The 21,935-nt window shown below is 37.7% G+C and overlaps 1 protein-coding gene across 1 annotated transcript in view; it reads right to left on the reverse strand.

Moving 5' to 3' along the window:
- Positions 1 to 21,935, reverse strand: part of SLC24A2 (solute carrier family 24 member 2) — a 102,798-nt gene that overhangs the window by 33,929 nt on the left and 46,934 nt on the right. The window contains exons 3-4 of the mRNA XM_042826877.1: positions 11,305 to 11,343; positions 10,130 to 10,238 (exon numbers count right to left, since the gene is read on the reverse strand). Of these exons, the coding sequence (XP_042682811.1) occupies positions 10,130 to 10,238; positions 11,305 to 11,343 (148 nt within the window). The remainder of the gene's footprint in view (positions 1 to 10,129; positions 10,239 to 11,304; positions 11,344 to 21,935) is intronic.

Genomic DNA, 21,935 nt, shown 5'->3' on the forward strand with positions numbered 1-21,935 from the left:
TTAAATGAAGATGATAAGGCAAAATCTTATGTTGATACCTCTAGCTGATATTCGGTTTCTTTAGTAGTAGACATCATACTGCGTAATAACAAAATAATGTAACACTGTCTCTAGCCTCTATAAAGAAATGTGATCAACCTTCATCTTGTCTTCTGATTACAAGTCTCTATTCCTGTTTTTTCTCCTTACGTGTCCTTACCTTGTTTTTTACTGTAGGTGATTTTGTCCTGAAAATAATCTTGTTAGAGATGTCTGGTTTTATTACAATTAGTTTACTGCAATTGTATGTAATTGCAATGTGAGTAGAAACATAAATAAAAATGTATACAATCTTATCAGTAGAGCTCTGGGCAGCTCAGAAGCATGGCCAAAAGCAAAATCTGTCTGTTACTTTGCTCCTAGTGCACCATTTAAAATGAAGGCTGAAATCCCAGAGCTCTTAACACACCACACTATCCAGCAGATCTTATGGTGCTAGAAGGAAGTTTGTCAGAGGACCAAAGGAGTTTTAACTGACAGAAGTTAAAATGAGAAAATATTTTTGAAGAGGTGATCAGTGGCTTCTAATTAACATTTAAAAGTAACAGAAAGTTATTTCAATGACTATTGTGTGTCAGAACGTGCTTCTGATACTTTTAGGTGAGGGTTGTTTTTTTTTTTAATTTAAGAAAGGCATCAAGTGGCTTGTTCCTGATGGCTTTGTTTCCTTTCCAATCTTCTTTCATTCATGTGTTGCCTTTGTGGCATCTGCCAACAAACTCAATGAAGACAGGTGTCATACCTTCTGGAGAACATAGTAACGATCTAAGGACAACCAGTACACTGACAGAGCTGCCCCTGCCTGGGCCAAATATAACTGCCCAATATTTCCTTTGAAAGAATTTTCTAATATAATATTGATTCAAATGCACTTCTCAAATGCAGACATGAAGACTTGCTCATGAAGACTAATAATATTGGAAGTTTTGCCACTGATTCTAAAGGTGAGAGGGTTTTACCTCTTGTCTTTGAGACGTGGCATTGTGGTGTGCTGGACACATTTGACTCCAGCTGCAATGAATTGCTCTTCTGGTTTTCACGTTTTCAGATGAGGAGAATAATGCATGGGCAGTGCACACTCCTGTCACAGTCTCGTTAAAAAATCAAGATCTTTTTTTGTTGTTGTTGTTGAGGATGTAGTAATCCACCATAAGCTAACTGAAGTAAAGGAAAACTTCCACCTTCCCACTAAAGAGAAATTCCCTTTTAACTACTATTACACCCTGATCTATATAGGCTTATAAATGAATACAAATTCATGTTCTTTGTTGTTAATATTTTTAACAAGAAAATTCAGATTCAGGAAGAAACTTAAAATGAAGCTAATGCTATTAAGCATGGAATTGCATAGACAGGACAGCTGTACCCTGCCCGGGGATAATGCCTGCACTTAAATATTCATGCCTTCTTTTCACGCTCTGTAGGGACTCCCATGAAGAATATGCTTTCTGAAGAACAGAGCCTCACTGGAAAACACCATGGGATGTGAGACAAGAATTTCGCTTGCAGCAAGCAGCTTGAGTGGGTTCTAGTTAAAAGAATAGAACATGACATATAGAAATAAGTTGTTGAGAAATCTAGCATTTACCACAAAACAAGGGATATATTTCAAATCAAAAATAAATTATAAGAAGGCACCAGAAAACTTCCATTATTCAGACTTTGCTACCTACACGGAAGAATATGAATTTGAAATGTGATCTATGCTTCTTATGTCAGAAATTCAGGACATTTAATACCTTTACCAGTGTGGGAATGGTAAATTAATAAAAGTAGGGAAAAGAGAGCTATCAGAAAGGAAAGACATTTTCATCTAAAGTAAAATCTTGTGATTTCCTAGGGGAAACAGCTACTTTCAACATTCTGACAAGGGATTAACAAGGCTATCTAATATACCATATATAGCACCTTTGTTTATTGACATCGACCTGCCCTTAGCTATCCATAATTCATGATTTCAGCTTTACCTATGTGGTTACTTGCACTGGCAGTATGGGGAGTTTTACCTACAGCTTTTGATATCAGTTTGATGATGGAAATATCTGTAAAAATACTAATCTCGTCTACATTTACCATGTAACCTCATCATGTACCTAAATTTCTATGGTCTCTGTCATAGCTGAAAAGTAAAGAAAAAGGAAAGAAGGCCTCACTAGGGAGAAATGTTTCTCATCACTAATGGCTGTGCCAAGAACCATACCACTGAAAGCCAAGCTAGCAATGTGCTAGCAACAAAGAAGACTAATATTATGCTGGGCTGCATTTGTTTGAGAACCACAAGGTTCTCAAGGTTCTCAAACAAATGCAAGGACGAGGGAAGAACCTTTCCCCTCCACTCAGCACTGGTGAGGTGCATCTGTGCATAGGGTCCCAAGCTGGGTTCCCCAATGCAGAAGGATGACTAGAGTGAGTCCATTAATTGTCTGCAGAGATGATGAAGTACTTTGATGCCTAGCCTGGAGGTGGCAAGGCTCAGAGATCTTATCCATAAACCTAAGTACCAGGTGGGAGGGAAAGAATGAAGCAGGAGAGTCTTCTTGGAAGAACCCACTGACAGAGAAAGAGTGAACTGGCACAAAATAAACATGAGAAAATTCCATTTGAACACAAGATTTGGTGGTGGTCAAACACTGCAATATGTAACCCAGAATGAATGTGGGGTATCCATCTGTGCAGACAGTCCTTTACAGGACTCAGTCCTGGGCAATCCTATCTAAGCAGAGTAGTGGTGAATTAAAGAACTTCCCTCTAATCAAAATGAAATCTAAAAAAAGATTTTTTGAAAGATATCTGCACAAAGGGCATTGGTATCTGCCTGTGTAAGATATTAAACTCTACTCCGAAGGTGAGCCTCATTGCCCTATACATTGTTTCCCTTTTTTCAAATCAGACTGAGGTTCCACAAGATGAGATAAACTCAACTCTAACTAAGTACTATCAATTTGTGTGTGAGCCTGGCTGAGAGCCCCCATCTTCTTTGGCAGAAATCCCTTGCAAACACTTCACTCTTCAGCAGAAGGGGAAGCCAGAAAGCTCATGTTTTTCTGCTCAGAAGGCTGTTTTCCTATGGCATGCTATAGGAAGCAAGAACTTTTCCAAGCTGGGTGAGAACAAGTGTGCAGGAAGGATACTGAGCTCCTTTTGAAGCCCACAGCTATGACTAAAGGACACTCAAGAACGATGAAGGATCTAAACTAGAGAATCATACGTAGTAATTTTTGTTAATTTTGCCCATATTTGCACTTTTTTTTAATGTTATCTAAAATGCTGTTGAGGTTAGAAGCCACAAAAAAATAATTCTTTCATTTTTGCCATAGTGCTGAGAAATGCACTGCAATCCTGCAACATTTACATGCTAGAACTGAGGAGACTGGAAGTACTCAGGTAACTTCAAAAAGTTGAGAAGGGCCCACAGGCAGGTGGAAAATGTGCTGCCTGGCCTTTTTTCTTCTGAAGACATAACAAATAAACAGCTTTAGCTATTAAAGTGACATACCCAGTTGGGTACCAAGAACAGTGGAAGAACTACAGCACAAGGTTTTTGCAAAAGGAGACAAATCTGGAATTCTACTGGGTGATAGTCAAGTGAAAAGCTACCCAACCTCTGACAACCTGTGACATTTTCCATCATGTATCAGAAAAGAACACAGATAACAGCAGCAAATTAAGCAAAATAGCTTAAGGTGAAAGGAAAAGCTGAGAAATTATTAAGACCACTATTTAGGAACACAACAGGATATAGAGTGTAATTAGTAATAATTCACTACCACATCAAAAATTCTGATAATTGTTTTCTTTATTTTCCTGAGAAGCATGAATTCAGGTTGCTGCTTTTCCTTTGTCAGAGCAGAAAGTGACAGTAGACTGTTTTTCTGCATTCACTGACGGAATTGACAGAAATGTCAGATTTATGTAACAGAAGGTTACTTCCCTCACCAGAAACTTGCATCATATTTATGTTTAAAAAAGCAAAGCATATAAGACAAACAAGAACTTTTCTGCAGAAGTACATCCTGTAGTTTTCCGTTTTGGAATTATGTCCAAAGAAAGGAATAGGAAAGAATTGCCAAAGTTATATATCTATGACTGGGAACTGAGCTATGGCAGAGATTTATATCACACTCATTTTCATACAGAGAATGTAATTTGCATATGAGTTATATCCTTGTCACACAATAGCAAGGGAGTCAGTATCTAGCTAAATCCTCCCTTGCCAAGGAAGACATTTTGTTGGTCTGTGGCAGCCTATCAGAAGACTGAAAAGTGGCATGGTAAGCTTGTCACTTGCTAACTCAGTGCAAGAAAAGCAACATAGCCTCAGGCTGCAGCTGCTTTCTGAATCCCCACTTCACCAGCTGTACCCTCCCTTTTTAACAGACCACCTATAGCAGCTTCCAAGGTCCTGAAGGTATAGGTCTTTAAAGCAACAGCAATAAGAACCAGTGGTTCCACAAATGCAGAGAGATCCCAGTCTTCCCTCTAACCTTTCTGTGTTGAGCAAGTTGTGTAAGATACAGACTGTAGGGAAATGTAGGGAGATAGTAGGCTTTCTATTCATAGTAGAATAACATGGTAGACACTTCACAGAAAAATCATAGAATCATAGAATGGTTTGGGTTGGAAGGGACCATAAAAACCCTCAGTCTCAACCCCATTGCTGTGGGCAGAGCTGCCACCCATCAGATCAGGCTACCCACGGCACCATCCAACCTGGTCTTGAATGTCTTCATGAATGAGACACACACAGCTTCTCTGGGCAGCCTTTGCCAGTGCCTCACTACTCTCTGAATAAAAGATTCCCTCCTAATATCAAACTTAAATCTCCCCTCTTTTAATTTAATCCACAAGAATCCCAAAGTTCTCTGTAGGGCTACTCTCAATGAGTTCTTCCCCAAAACTGCACACAAGTCCATGATTTTCCCATCACAAGTGCAGCACCTTGCACTTGGCCTTCTTGAACCTCATTCGCTTCATGTGGGCCCAAATCTCAAGTTTGTCAAGGCTCCTTTGGATGGCATCCTTTCCTTTTGTCATATCAAATGCACTGCTTAGCTTGGTATCATCTTTCTGACTGTGCACTCTTCTATCTAAGTCATTGATAAATATGTTGAAGAGCACTGATCCCAGGACTAATCCCTTGGGGCACTGCTCTGCACCTTGACATAGAGCCACTGACCATAAAACACTTTCCAGGATTTTCCTCCATGCAAAACTAAAGCTGTCTCCCAATTAAAAAAAAAATAATAATAATAAAAAAAAAAAAGTTGTTAGTAAATCCTACCTGTACATAACCCAAGAAACCAATCATAACCCATCTCAATACCAAGACTCAGACAGAGGTACCTCCACAAATGATAAAGGAATGTTGTGGTTTATGTTTGAGTTGCTTGGATTTTGGATTGGGGTTTGATCAGAACAGCTGATCTGATGATGCAGTCCTTATTCAAATGAGTAATGCTGTTATGAACAGTCCAGGTTGCTACTGGGTGAATAAACGACTGCCAGAGCAGCACTTAAGCAGAAACAAATTTGGCACAGGATTTCCTGGGGATTATTGACTGGCTGGGAGTAGATGATAGCCTGATGCAAAGGCAATCATTAATCTTAATCTCCAGGAAATGATCTCTACCAAGGTCATTATACCTTTAACAAGACAAAAGCAAACAGAAATGAATGTCACATGGATATTTATATTTGTAATGAACAATGAGGTTTAAAGCTGATATATAGCTAACGAATAACCTACACATGCACCTGATAAAGAACCTGATCTCTTATCTTCTTAGAAGCTTTAAACTGAGACCAAGGAGAAGCTTCTCTTGTCTTAGGTTGTTATATCTGCAGCATGTCTGCACATCTGCCTGAATGCAATGTTCCAAATATCCAGTGACTCCCACTGATCTCAGATCTTATTCATCTGTTAGAGTTGGGCTGAATAATTTGCAATTCTCTGCTCTCCAAGTTTTAATATTGTCTTCAACAAGACATGCACAAGTCATGGTAAAAGCACACCTGATGGAAACAGGGTGAAAAACAAGTCCACAAGTGTAGAATTTTATATCCTGATCACTGTTCATCTGTATTTTATAGAAAGTAAAAACTTCTTAAACTCATTTATCTATCTTTTAATATTCTCCAGCTTACAACCATTTTCCAGAGGCTCTCTGTTAAAGCAGAATTTGGTTGTGAATATACAAATGAATTACTCAGAAGTAAAGAGCATGAATTGGTTTTCTATATTACATCACACGATAATGTAAAAATAACACTGTGTAGGCCAAGCTGACCTTAAATAATCATGTCATCTGTTTATACATCCTATAACACGCTACCACTAAGAGGGCTTAGATGGTACTTCTGCTCTGTCAGCCTTACCAAGCCCATAGAAGCCAAAATGACAAAGCATTTTCTCCTTGTAGTTATTAAAGAGAAAGTAACAATTAATTTTATTAATGACTGAAAGGAAAGCTGGATATTCCAGCAGCATGGTGACAAGAAGTTTTAGGTCCGATGGCAACATTTGACCTAGAGGTTGTGAAGGGTGAAACATGTTGGTGACAGACTTCACAAAAGCTTTTCTGGAGACTAAATATGTGGTTTGTTTGGCTGGACCTGCTGAAGTGCTGCCAGTGTCCACTTGGAAAGTGCTTCTATTAAAGGAAACAGCAGGACAGAAGGAATGCAATTACTGAGGAAGCCATCCTAATGGAAAAGAGTGAAAGGAAGCAGGTGCAGATGAGAGAAAATAGTATGAGGAAAACAAGAGAAAAAAGAAAGGAAGCAAATGGTAGCAAAATGGAGAAAGAGAAAGCAAGGAAGAAGAAGGGAGTAATAATGAATAATAATAATAATGAATATAATAATAATGAAAATAATAATTTTCATACACTTCTCTTTGTTTCAGATCCAAAACAGGTATTTCATCCACCAATTTAGTCAAGGCCTTATACAGTGGTCTCCCTCAATTCATTCATCATGCAGTCAGTACTGACATTTGGGACTGCCCAGACCCAGGAACAGAACCTTTCACTTGATCTTGTTGAATGTCATGAAGTTTGCATAGGCCCACCTACGAAGCCTGTCAAGGCCCCTCTGTATCACATCCCTTCCTCCTATTGTATCAACAGCACCAGCCAGCTTGGTGTCATCTGCAAGCTTGCTGAGTGTGTACTCAATCCCTCTGTCTATATCAGTAATGAAAATATTAGAGAGCACCAGGCCCAAGATGAACCCTTGAAGACATCACTTGTCACCTGCACATTGAATCATTGACAGCAACTCTTCAGACACAGCCAATTCCTTATCCACTGAATAGTCCATCCATCAAATTCAAAGTCTCTCCTATTCAGAGATAAGAATGCTGTGTGGAACCATATTAAAAGCTTTGGATGAGTCAAAGTAAATAACATCAGTTACTCTTTACTTGACCACAAGTACTGTCACTCTGCCGTAGAACATCAGCCAGTTGGTCAGGCATGATTTGCTCTTCATGAAGACCTATTGGCTGTCCATAATCATTCCCTGACTTCTATCACCTTGACACAGTTTCTTGGAGGATCTCCACCATGATCTTAATGAGCATAGAGGTGAGCTGAAACCTGACTGCGTGTCTTCCAAACCACCTGCAAAACTAAACATTTTGAAAGCCAGGCCTCCCCACAAAAGAAGTGGTGCCTCAGAAAGCGTTAATGAACATAAGGTCTGGCAGAATACAACAGTTAATATATCTGGACATATAGGTAAAAAAAATAAAACCAAAGCTGCAAATGCAAAAGTGTTTACTGAATTGCACACTGGGCTTTCATTAACTCAAATTTAATTTTGTGTACTGGGTGAATATTTGAAAGTTTAGTTCCTTTGATGTCAATACCACATCCAATGTCCGCACCGCGTTTTCCATGTTTCCATACTTCTTGGACATTTTCTGATAATTGTACATAACAACACCATATTTACTGCAAATATTTTTATTATTTTGTTTTATTTTGTAAATTCAAACTCATCATGTCAGTTTTAGTGAAAGATACAGGTTTCATATCAGTGCCTAGTACTCATATAAGGACCATCAACTTTACATTCTGATTTTTGAAGAACGTCAGCTCTAAGACAAATTTCAGAGTTTGGACACACGTTAAAAAAAAAAAAAAAAAGCTATTGTGAGCAAGCAAACCACCACTATGTTTTTTCTGTAAGTCAAATTTATCCTTTGTAGTCATTTCTATCAATCCATATTGATCTCAAAAGTTTTACTGACACAATGAGTAGTTGCACAGAGTTACTTGATATACTTAGTTACAGTAATTGGTTTTCAAAAAACTCGGGACAGATTTCATGTTTTGAAAACCTTTTTTCCTGTGCTGTCCCAAACAGGGAAGACTGTACACTGCGTGGTACAGTGCTGCTAGAGGGGAAAAGCACTGGAATAAAATCTGAATGCTAAACAACCTATGTTTAGGGGAACAACCTCAAACAGTGGAGAAATACATACTAGGTGAGAACCGATTTTAATCGTGGAACGTTTGTTAAGTCCAAATTGAACTCCAGTAAGCATTTCCAGTTTTCAGCCTAGGTCCTCAATCTGTCTCTGCTAAAAGGTTCTTCCCAGCCCACTTCTGTTCTATCTTTTGGAAATGATTTGATGATTTCTGTTCATCGTTTCTGTCACCACTTAGCGCTACTTAACATATCTGGCATATCTTCAATCCAGAAGCATTGCTTTCAGGGAAAAGAGGAGTGAGAGGGACTGTCAGAATTTTTTTTCTTTTGCATGTTCTGAGTGGATGTCTGTTCTCCTAGCAGAAGACAAAGCTCGACTAACAGATGGGTAAAGAAGAGATTTGAAAGGAAAGTTTGCAGCAATAAGAAAACCAACTCACCTGCTACAGTGATGGAAATAAAGGAAGCTAAATGTTTATCTACAATAAATTACATAGTCCTTTTTCAGCATTTATGAGAACAGAGCATAGTCTGTTGATGGCTCCGCTCTAACACGCAACAGGCTTTGGCAGCAAACAGCACAAACCAAAGCAAAAACATTTTCTTGTGGCAATGGATCATAATCAGAGTGAAAATAATGGTATAGAGAATGCACGAGCTAAAATTGCCCTTGTATTGACAATATGAACATCAACTTCATCTGTTGGAGAGGGAAATGGAAAAGTATATTTGCCTTGTCCTGACATGAAAAGCAGCTTAAAAAGCTGTATGTAATGCTGAAATGAGAAACATAAATGGAACCTAAATGAAAGAAAATGTACTTCATGATTGGCAGCATTCAGAATTTATAACTGTCAGTAACATGCCTATTTAGTACCTCATACAATTTTTGCAATTGCTATTTCTCAAGACAGTTGTTACTCCAGCAAGAAGTGTTATAGACACATATACACATATACATCTAATGTATGTCTGGCCTTGAATTTGTTTGGAAGTCTACCGAAAGTGCAGATTCAAATCACCCCAAAACTGCAAAGCAATTATAGTTTTCCTGACACCTTCTGATACCAAAGCAATCATGGTTTCCCTGCTAGCTTCTCACAGATCAAAAATTACAAATTGGACAAAGCAAGCAAATTGATAACATGCGTGTTACATTGAGGGATGTTTGGCTCATTTTCTTTAATTTCACTGTTAATCTACCCAAAGTCAGACCAGTAGAGACTGATCCCTTTCTATAATTCCAGGACATATTACTCATTGGTTTGGCCTTTTTCTCTTTTTTATTATTTTTATTTAATTTTAACCTGATATAATAAGATCAAGACTGGGAAAAAAACAGAAGCAAACAAAAAACTCTACAGAAGTACAAGATGATTGAAGTTTTGTGACTTTCAAGTTGCTGCTGAAAACAGAGGTGTAAGAAAGCAGTAATCATGATAGGTATCAATCAAGAGATCAGTTTTAATTACCACTGCAATGAACAAATTTCCTAAGTTGCAAGTTTTGGTGGAAGTAAGCATATCTTGCCATTCGAATACAAAACAGAAAATTTACACACATTCAGAAAATATGGGTGAAAAGCAAAAAAAAAAAAAAAAAAAAGTGGAAAATAGCTTAACAAGGAGAAAAAAAAGAAAATTAATAGGCATACCTTCTGCAAGTGGGTCAAGTGTGTGAATCATGAGCTGGAAGATGCTGTTCCTCATCAGACTGTTGTGGAGAGATGCAGAGCTTCCTCCCCGCTGGAGCCGTGGCTTGGTCTAAGTTGAGAAATAAGGGACAGAAGTTATGTTTTGTTTGAAGTTATGTTTCATATAGAAGTTGGCCTGAAACACTATGAATTAATCTCACATCTTGCCATATAGTGAAACATTTTCCAACATTATGTGCAGTATATTATATTAGACCACACACTCTATTACACATTGTCATATATACAGCCAATTTATCTGGAGGAGACAGTTCATCAAATAAATTGTTAATCTCACAGGGCTTAGGAAAAGAGAGGTGAAAAAAAATCCTTCCCTGTGAAAATTCTTCAAACATTAAGAAAATCATCACCTTACAATGTCATCCACAGGAATTAATAATTTACTTCTCTGCAGAACCTTGTGGTCAAGTCTCAAAAGTAAATTTTAATTTTAAATGCCTCTAGTGCATTGCAAATACGCAGTCTTGATACCATTTTTTTGAGAGTAACATCCTGAAGTTCAGTCAAAAGAATGCCTCACTTTGGTTCAGTTCAGTAAATAATGATTACATAAACAGATTGTTAGAGTGGTAAGGCAGTGAATGCACCACACAGCCTATATTCAAGCATCTCTTGCATAATTTTAAGGAACTTATAAACATATAGGTTATTTTCCCCAAGGTTCTTTTCCCCAAGCCATTGTCTTATACCAAAAATGATGCATTTAGCATACCATGTTGACTCAGACTGCTTTGTGGAGAGCAGTTTTCTCGTTCAGATAAAGACAATAACCAGAACCAATGGACTGCTGGATTAGAAAGTCCGGGAACCCAATTACAGGAAGAAAAAAACTCAAACTTGACTAAAATAAGGCATTGTTTGTTTTGTAATAAAAGCAGAATATGTGCATTAATCTTTGGTATCCTACAAATTCTAAATGCAAAATGATAGAAAATGAACACGGGAATTCAGTTTTATCACAGGAAATTAAATATTTAAATTTTACATTTGCATAGGAGGGGAGAAAGAAAGCCCAATGATACACACAAATGCTGATGTGTGCCAAAATAAAGAAATGTTTGCCTTACCACTCTCTTGAGAAATAAATGCTCATGCAACTACTAATTGCTGCCTACCGTCAGTGTTTGGTCATCCTTGTCGCCAGAAGTAGGTGACTGCATGAATGGGAGAAAGAACAGAAAGAAGTGTCAGATGGAGCATGCATAAAGTGGAAAGGCAGTACAACAGCACAGGTGTCTGATTATCTGCCCTCTGTTGTGGTAGGTTTTTTTGAATTAAAGCATCCTAACTGCCAGGTAAATCACAGTCAATTCACAGTGCAGCGCTGCAGGAGTCTTTCATTCTTGCCAGCTGCTTGTTTAGGAGCTGCCACAGTTTCAAGGCTGGCACACAGCAGCTGTGCTGCCAATGATGGTGTTCATTTCATACAAAATACACAGGGAGGCAAACTCCCAGTGTACCAACCGCTATGAGAGAGTGAGGAATAAAAAACTAAATGTGGTAAAACACTTGAAGCTGACCAAGGAACTGTTCAATAAAATCTAGAGAAGGAATAGCATTACACTGGTGTTTTGCAGGAAGGGATTGCACGAGGAAGTGAAGGCTTGATCTCTAACTCCCTGCAAATGGCCATGTATGCTAAGCTGGCAGCAACAGTTAAGGGGAGACAAGATAGCACACAGTGCTCTACCATGAAGGCAAAGGAGACAGTGGCTGATTTTTAAAGGCAGCGAATGCTGCTAGGTAAATGCTGTATCCTGATGATGATTTGTGATTCCTACATCTCATCCCTCATATAATAGTAGCAAAACACAGACATACTTGTATTAAAAACACATAGATCTGATTTGCAGGCCTGAGTTTTGGTTGCACCTTTAATGAAATTAACACTTGCATTTAATGGGGACCCAGAACTTTTTTCACCAAGTTAACTTTCAGCAATGTACTGTGACAAAGCAATGAATTAAGGAACTCCAGTTGTTAAGTACTAACTAAAAAAGGATCATCCCTAAAACTAAAAAAACAATCATCCCTATCTGATCATAGCTCCTTCCCCAGAAGCTGACATGTAAGTCATTTCCTCCATACCAAGATTCATGGTTGGTGCATCACAGAGAAAACAAATTATGTTGCAACAGTTCTGCGTTACACTTCCCTGTGCAGTGAAACTCTCTTTTTGACACATATAAATTTTAACTGGCAGAACATGCCTTCTGAGTTAGTGAATTAACCCTGAAGGTTGGTGGAAGACAAGCAATTATGTGCAAACACTGAAAACAGAACAGGTCTCTTCTGCTCCATAACGAGGGAAAGAATAACCGAACCCTTTGTGTCAAAAACATTTCACCAGCTGTCAATATTAACTTGTACACAATGAACCACAGAAAAGGGATCTCTGTTCTGATAAAGGAACTATCTGTCACCTCTGAAATTAGACTGCCTTTCTCTGAGAAATAGTGAGAAAAAAAAGATATATTTTATGCATCTACTGATGACAATCATCAGGGAAAAAACTTTTAATGGAGTGGAAAGAAAAGGAAAGAAGTGCAAAATCTGTACTCTAAAATGTCAACAAAAGAATTAAGGCACAATTTTTTGACATAATGCATATATGTATTTTGACAAATACACATACTCCTTCAGAAATAAATTGATATGTGTTGCTTGGTTAAACTTTGAGGGACCTCTATGGGAGGAAAACATATTCTTGCAGTGAAATTAACAAAAGCAAAAATATTTGGACACAGGAAATTTTGGAGATGACAGTGGAGGCGCTGGCACAGCCCAGAGAAGCTGTGGGTGCTCCATACCCAGAGACACTAAAAGCCAGGTTGTATGGGGTCCTGGGCAGCCTGAGATGGTGGGGTTCAGCCCTGCCCATGGCAGGGGGATGGTACTGGGTAATCTTTAAGGTGCCTTCCAATCCAAGCCATTCTGTAATTCTACGGAGTTTGTTTCTTAATTGTAATAGTGAAAGATACAAGAATATTATGTATTATCATGCATTTCAGGTTATGCCTGAAAAGGGCTGAAGAGTGCCACTTTCTTTAAGGCCAACAGACACTGAGAACGGTCTCAAAAATCTTACAGATTTTTGATAGAATATAGATAGATAGATAGATAGATAGATAGATGGATAGATAGATAGATAGATAGATAGATAGAAGACTAAGCTTGAGATGAAGGTACTCCTGAAGAAAAGCACTGAATTTACAAGGAACACTGTCACTTACTTGAAATGGAACTGGCTGAAGCTGCTTAAGTGTATAAAATCTAAATGCTAATTTGTAACACATAATTTAATTTGTATAAGACAATTATGTTATAAAGAGAAAGAATAACAAATTACTTTTTGCCTATCTGTTAAGGAAATAAACTAAAAGTGAAAAATATATCTGAAACAATTTAATTCGCTCTCACAGTACATAGCGGGTTACAATACCGTGAAACAAATCTTTTAAATTGTTTTTTTCCACATGATTAGTAATGTAATTGTATTTGAGCTTAACTTGCCAGTCAAGTTACACCCTGGAAGAAATGTTCAAGACTAAAATAAAAACAGCTTTAAGGCAGAAATTTCTCCACATTTTTAAAAATGAAATGTAAATAATGCTTGAAATTTCAGTAGCACTAAGTGCTTGTCATGTTTGGATTATCTCCTGGATTAGTAAAAACAACTTAAAATAGTGTTAACTATTTCATTAAGTGGTGAAAAATTAATTTGTGGTGTGTTTACATGAATTTTTGATGACATTCTTTCTCTACTAGGAGGAAGCAAATGAAATTGCTTTCACATTGATAACAGTGAATTTTACATTTACAAAATCAGTGCTATGTAATTTGGATATCAGACACCGCATGACTAATTATTTTAAAGCATCATTTTTCTTTTGCAGAAACATGTATCAGACATTTTATTCAACTTTTTCATTTAAGGTCACACTGAAAAAGCTGGTCCAAGGTTGAATTTCTTAACCTTTTATATTCTTATACCGAAAGTGAAAAATACATGTTTTGAATATATTGGATCATATCTCTTTAAAGACACATCTTCAGTGAAGGTAAGTTTGCTCTTAAATCTTGGCATCTACTGCACTTAGGATAAGGAAGCAATGGAAATTGAATGTCATCTGTCCATTATGTGTTTTCCTGATCAGATTAGTAGCAGAAAAATTCACAAATTCATGTCACAATTTCTGCAAAATTGTCCATTTATTATAGCGATGTAAAATGAAAACAATTTATTTTAGCATGGCTTTTTTTGGAAAAGTATTTGAGGCACAACCCTGTGCCATGCTTGTATGAGAATTATAGAAAGATTAACCATGAGACAGTTTAGTATTTTCTTAGAGAATTTACCAAAACATTTGTGGGTTCTCCTATATGCCATAGCAGCACATAAGATTTTGCCCATCCTCCTATCTAAGACATCACTGATTCCTCATTCCACCTGTGCTAACAGGCTTAAAACATTTTATCTCAGAAAGAACACACACACAAAGAAACCTGCTAAGAAAAAATGATCTTTGGTTTCTTTTCACATACCTCTTTTTCTCATTGATACAGGTCTATTAGAGATTAACCCGGCATCTTCTTTGCCAATGTCTTTATCTTCTGACCTCTAAACAGTTAAATACTATTGCTCAAAAGTGCTACAAATATATTTAATGCACTACAACATTCAACAGTATTTGATATGACAATGCTCAGTACAGACACCATATGTGATCACTGTTCAAATAACTGTTGAATAACTGTTGGAATGACAATACATCATCACACAACGGTGATATCAAAGAAATTGGTTCAGATTTAATTAATAATAGGTTATATTTCTGCAGAAATATAGGATAACATCCTTCCCACAGTTAGAGAGAATGTAGCTCTAATTGAGATCTCATCTCAGCATTGAAGTCCATGTAATTCTTCACAGTCCTCTTAACAGCTGCAAGCATAAGGAAGACATTTTTGCTTTTCTTCTAACAAGGTCATTTCTTTTCCATGAGTTGTATGATGATCTCCAATTTATGAAAGAAAGAGCTCTTGTTACACTTAAACAAGGTACTTCTCCCTGAAAATTTTCAGGGCCAATGCTTTAAAAAATGGTAAAGAACATCTATATCTCTTGTAAGACAAATGCAACTCTAGAAATATTACCTAAGGGTTAAGAGGATGATTATATTACAGGATCTATCAGACGGTTCTGTCTGATCTTGGAAAGTGTTTAATGTTTGGCAATGGTCTGGGAATTCATGTTATTGAAAAACAGGTCCCTAATTCTGCAAGAGATGATGCTTTATTATGTGGCAAGTGTCCTCCCACTTTCCTTTAAAATAAAGGGCTACTGAACACTCTTCCTAATAAAAAAAGGCTAGTGACTTCTAACTATATTAGACTGTATGACCGGGTATTGCAAAATCTGAGAAATGACTACTTGCAGCTTTAGGGGTTCCTGCACTCCTTAAATAGTCGCCATTTCACAGGTCCAATAGTCTGAGACAGTTAGCAAACCCTGCTCCTACTATGGGAAAGCATGCATTTGACTTCAGCTCCACCAGCATCAGAAAACAGTGTCAAACAACAGCAGGTAAACATAAACAGATTTCAGTACCCAACTACGGTGTGGGTTGACATCTCTTTCCTGTTTGTTAAATATTTTCTCACAATAATAATTAAAAAAGCTATTTGTATTTATTTATCTATTAATTTTAATCAGCTTTTATGGGAATAGTGAAAGTCCATGACGCTCAGTGGCTGCCAAACACAATATAGTTTCTCTTATTGCTGTAGAATATGGGTTCAAATAGAGTTTGGTAAAATGACTCAACCATGTACTACAGTGAAGGACATCTGCTGATCTCTCTTACATCTGTTTTCAAAAGCAGTATCTGAACTCCGCAATTTTGTACATATCAGTGAGGCACTGCTTGACAGTCCTAAAAAAAATCACAGGTAGTAGCTTTCTTTGTGTGAACAGGGCTCTATAATCTTTGCAAGACACTTTTAAGGTTTATGGATGTCTCTAGTTTTATTTGCTAGGCTGAACTGCAAAGAAATTAAATGCATTTCAAAGGTAGACACTGAAGTCAATCTAGTAGACTTAACAGGGCCTGGATCCTTTTTAAATATATGTACCTACAGAGTGCTATCAATGTACCTGAAACAGAGACGTTATACATTTATTGGTAAATATGTTAAGATAGGTTAATGCATTAAGTAGAATCCAAAGAAATAAACTCAGATAGATTAAACCTAATGAGCTTTTTGAAGGAAAACAAAATAACGAAGAAAGTTATAATTTTATCTAGTTGTCTTACTAAGTAAATCTTTGAGTTTTATTCAATTAGAGTCTCTTAGTCCTCCTTCCTATGTAAATCCCTACACAATTTGATGTTATAACCTTTGTCTTGGAACAGAGTGCCCAGAGAGGTAGTGGATTCTCTGTCCTTGGAGAAATTCAAGGTCAGGTTGGGCAGGACTCTGAGCAACCTGACTGAGTTGTAGGTGTCCATCCCTGTTCATTGCAGGGGAGTTGGAATAGATGGCTATTAAGGGTCCCTTTCAACTCAAACGAGTCTATGATTCTATGGTTCTACTCAATAGGTAGGATTTATTTGGTTAGCAGGAAACTGAAAACTGCAACTACCAGTAGTCTAAGTAACCTTAAACCAAAATTCTTCTAGACATCCATAGAAATAAACAGACACCATGATTTGTGGAAGCTCTGTAAGGCATTTCAATGGTGCCAGTACAGCTTACTCACTAAAGGTGATACATCTCCTTACCCCACTCTTTTTCTCTCTTACGTAAAAGGTTGTGAGTGACTAAAAGTGCATGTTTCCATATTTAATTATGGTAAACTGACGACGGAGATTTTAGCTTACATAGTACTGCTTAGTAGATCATTACCTGAATGCAGCCTGTGACTCAAACTGTATAAATAACCTCAGATCTTATTTAAACAAAGTACACTGTAGAAAAAAATTTTTCACTATGCCTGACTTTCTCCTTTTACCATTTTATTTCCAAAAACAAAATAATTGCATATTGTTGAGTAAGATAATTATGATTCACAAGAACCATATCAAAAATTAAATTGAGGTTGTAAGCTTGCTGTTTTCCTTTTAATTAAAACGAAACATTTATTAACTTATGCTTGAACTTTAACAGAAATTGAGCTGGAGCATCAAACTGAAATACCTGGACACTTTTACAACTGCTTTTATACGAACAAGTATTGTGAAAGGCATAGCTCTGAGCAAACCAGAATAGTTGTCTTTATTCAGTTGCCTTTTTTATGCCATTCTTTCTGTTCATACAATTGCATAATGTGCCTGCATATAGTGAATTCTCATACATGTTCAGAAGAGTTGCTCCTTAGCTGATTCACCACAAATGATGGGTTAAGCAACCAGCTGTAAAATTACATATTAGTGCTAGGCCAGCTGATTTTAATCCAGATTTTTATGTGTAGTATTATGTGAAGAAACATATGCTCTTATACATATATATGTATATGACTCTTATGGTCAGCCAGCAGGATCAATCACGTGTTATGTGCCAGGAAGTCAGAGTCTGCCCTATGTCTCTTACCTTCTCTGAACTTACTTAAAAGCAGGTACCTCTGGCTTAGGATGGCAATGTAATAGCTCAAGATTAAAGTCTTGATGAGTTTTTAATCATCTTAGTGTCAGAAGTAATCATGCAGGTTTAAGTTGTCCTCTTATCCTCGTTTCAAGATTTGGCAATGAAGTCACCTTTTCCTATTTTTTTTTTTTTTTAATTATATAAATTACTACGATAGTTCTGTAACTTCAGGGGAGACAAAATAATCTTTTGGAAAAAGAAACGAAACTAACATAAGGTACCCACAGCTGCCACTGGGCACTCATGCATGCAAAACATTTGTTCACAAGTGACAGTTTAAGTAAATGAACATGGCTTTATATAGAAAGCTTTAAAACACCTGAACTTAAAATTCTTAATATGCTAGGATTTAATTAATAATATTATATGGAAGCATTAGTGAATGTTCTGAGATTAAATTCACAAAACTCATAGAACGCCGGAATCCACAGAATAAACTGCAGGTTTTGGCTGAGGAGATGGGAGGGTTTTCAGCCAAACTCCAACCATGCTATAAAAGCTACCGACTGCTTTTCATTCCTTACAATTCAATCAAACCTGCATGGCTTAGCAAGAAGACAGCAGAAAAACATTTCCTAGGGCTCCTGATTACCCAAATATACAAAGGATATGCTACAGACTGTGGGTGTTTTAGAGTTTGCTCTAAAAATAGACACAATAATTCTCAGAGAGGAAAGTGTCTGACAGACTTCAGTGCATGTTGCTGCTATGATGATTTGCAGCAACCAAACAAATCTCACTGCTGTGAGTGGGCAATGCAGAGGGCTCACCACAAGGATGGCAGGGCTGCAACTTCACTGCCTCTCCTACTGACACCCTGGAGACCCTGCAGGAATGGGAACCCAGCCTGCGGAAGGAAAATGCTGAGTCAGTACATCCTCAGCTTCCCTGGTCGTGCCCCCTTCCAGCCAGCTTTGCTCACTTCTCTGTTTTATTTCACAGCCACCATGACCCCTCAGGGGACTCTTCGTCACTAGGATCTCAGCCGAATTCATTATCAGCTGGCAGGAGTGCAAGCCATATCCAGCTTTCAGAGCAGTGACTGCAGGAGGAATGTACCCAAATGTGAGATGGGCAAATAAAATGATGAGGGATACTGAGTAAGCCAGCTGAGCTGTTTGCCGTACTGCTAGGAAGGGACAGAGAGCAGAAGGCAAAGCGCTGGCACTTCAGAAGAAAAAAAGGAAAAGTTCGTGCTGTTTTCTGTGGGACTGCCTGTTCCATGAAACATTAATGACATTTTTCAAGTATCATACAGCACACATTTTAAAAGAGAGGAAGAAAAGCAGCTGGGAAGATCCTTAAGATATCAACATTTCAAATGAAAGGGCTTCCAAAAGTAAAATTCTCATTCAGTAGGAGCACATCACCAGTTCTGATCTGCAGGACCCTGGATATCAGTCTTACATGAGACTAACGGGCAAAATCCAACAGATGGTTTTGCTTCTGCTCCTCCATTTCCCCATCTGTAAATTAGAGACAGCAACAATGTCGGTAAGGACCTTGTTCTGATGAAAAGGTCTGACTGCTTTAGGGGCAGCTTGCTAGGAAGGATGCCCTCTCTTCATCGGTTTGCTGTGCTTTTTATCCCTGCCTTCAGGTTTTGCATCTTCTGCCGGGCACAATATGTTCCCATGTAATATGCCACAAAGCATCACTTTTCTGACAGCAGCATCTACAATAGATGTACGTAAAACATCAAAATGTACCTCTTCAAATGCTATATTACCTAACAAGCACCTTTTATTTTTGCACTATTTGGTTCGAAAGTTTGGAGATTACAGGCTTAAGGTTCTATACAACAATCGATGCAATCAAAGCACATAAAATATTTGTACTTTTTATGTCCAATAGGATGATTCTTCAACACTGTAAGAGGAAAGCAGATGAAATAAAGTTTATTTAATTCACTCACTAGTTGAAGTTTATTACACTTTCTCAGTTTTAAAATAGGAAACTAGGTGTTAAATTTGAGATATAATGAAAAATTGCAGACAGTAAAACTTTAATTTTGCATCTTTGACTCAGCAGCATTTCAGGCTCTCTGTCTTTAATTGATATTGAATGCATTCTGCCTCCAAATTTGTCCTTCAGAAAATCATTTTCATGTACTTTCACCACTGTCTACTAAGTATTTTCTATCACATGAAACATGCTAATGCCATCCAAGGATTTCTCTTGTACTTGGGGAAGGTCCAAGAAATGGTAAGGAGAAAGATTTTGACAGGACATAGAAATTTTACCCAATAGTTCGAAGGTAAGACATCACCACTGAACCATTGGCAAGTCTGATAAAACTGTGGACAGAAATGCAAATCTAAAATTCCTAATATGACCTACAGCTAAAAATTCACACAAGTTCATGTTTTCTTCACGCTAAATGAAGAAAAATGGAAGACATCAACTTCTGTCTTATCTGGATTCCTTCTACCTTCTAACTACATTTTCTAAAGTGCTTCTGCTTTGCATTAAAATGAAATCAGGAATATCTGTGTAAACTTGGCTTCTGGAGACTATAGACATGCTATGGAGAATGAGCTCCTGTTGTGAATTTAGGAATACCATAAGTCTTTAGAGGAGTTAGGGAAGACTGAATCACGGCAAGGAACAGCAGGAGAGCACAGGTATAAGAAGGCTCCTGAGGAGGTTTGTGGTGAAGTAGTGAGGGTGATCCCCATGCAGGTAGCAGACCCAGTTCAGGCTGAGACTTGTCTTCGACTTTTCTTTCCCACTTTCAGAATCAAGACAAAAGCATTTCTTTACCTCTAAGCTGCAAGGTGAGCTTCATTGCAAATCATGCAATTTCTCAGACTTTTGTTTTGGACACTATCCAAACTTACAGTCTACAAGGTGTTCCAATTAGAGAAGCTCCAGACAACCTATCCATCTTTTATGTAATCCAATCCTATCACTCACAGTCTTAGAATCTGTTTTCTCTAGGCACTGCAGGAATCTGTGTGCTTTCTCCCAGCTGTAAGCCTCCTTTTAGTCAGCAGTTGCTCCACAAACACTCAGTCTCTGATTTTTTTCTCTCTTTTTTTTTTGACTTTCCAGAACCTGTCCTTTGTCATCTCCTGGATTTTTTGCTGCCTGTTGTCCTCCTGTCTCTTCAGGAAGTGCAACACTCAGCACCCATGGAAACCTGGACCACCATACACACCTTTCCTCCTGGGGCTGGAAAACCCTTTTCTCTGAGAGAGACATTCCTATTGTTTCAGCTATCTGCCTCCAGAATAAGAACAACCATGTTTATCCAAATTTACCAATGAGAAGGTTGTTACACTCCACCAATTTCCATCCTGTCTAAGTCTGCACAGGCTGTTTTCAGAATAAGAAATGGAAGGATTAAAGAAACCTTTAACACAAAAAAAGCCCTTGCACTAAGTGCAGTCACCACAGAGAAGAAGAACTGGACTTGTGAAATTTTCTGGGAGTGAATTACATTAAAATAAAAATGAATGCTTTTGTTTCCTCCATAGAAGTACGCAAACTATTTACCAATTATTTTAATATCTCCTTCCAGATACTGTGACTAGGTTTCAGGTTGGCATGTATTTGGCTTTAATGACATCCCAATGTAAATCTCTGTTTCCAAGTAATGCTGTCCCAATATACAATAATCTTGTTTGTTCCAAGATTAAAGGATACATCTCTAATACAATCAAATTAACCATATAATGGAAACTGTAAGATAAGTAGTAAGAAATCATTATATTCTATGTAGCTGTAATTAGTCTGGAAGTAATCCATAAAATGATTTTTGATTTTAAAGGAAATTCCACTGCCATGGATTTACACGTTTCTCTTCCTACATGACTGCAATCATTCTGCCAGCATGTAAAAACTCCAATAAGCAATGAACCCACACCCAAGAGAACAAATTCACTTGAACTTTGGGAAATCACAGTTTTTGTCAAGCTGAACTGTCAGGAACATAGCTCCTTCATGTTGGAGGCTGTGAGGCATCAAATCAAGATTTGATGAAAAGCAACCACTTTTTTATATGGTGTTTCTGTATGTGATGTTGTATGTGATGTGATGAGGAAGGGAGGAAGGGAGGAAGGGAGGAAGGGAGGAAGGGAGGAAGGGAGGAAGGGAG

The sequence above is a fragment of the Centrocercus urophasianus genome, unplaced genomic scaffold, assembly GCF_019232065.1.
Source record: "Centrocercus urophasianus isolate 14NV4802_14NV808 unplaced genomic scaffold, USGS_Curo_1.0 seq_27, whole genome shotgun sequence".
Classification (NCBI taxonomy): Eukaryota; Metazoa; Chordata; class Aves; order Galliformes; family Phasianidae; genus Centrocercus; species Centrocercus urophasianus.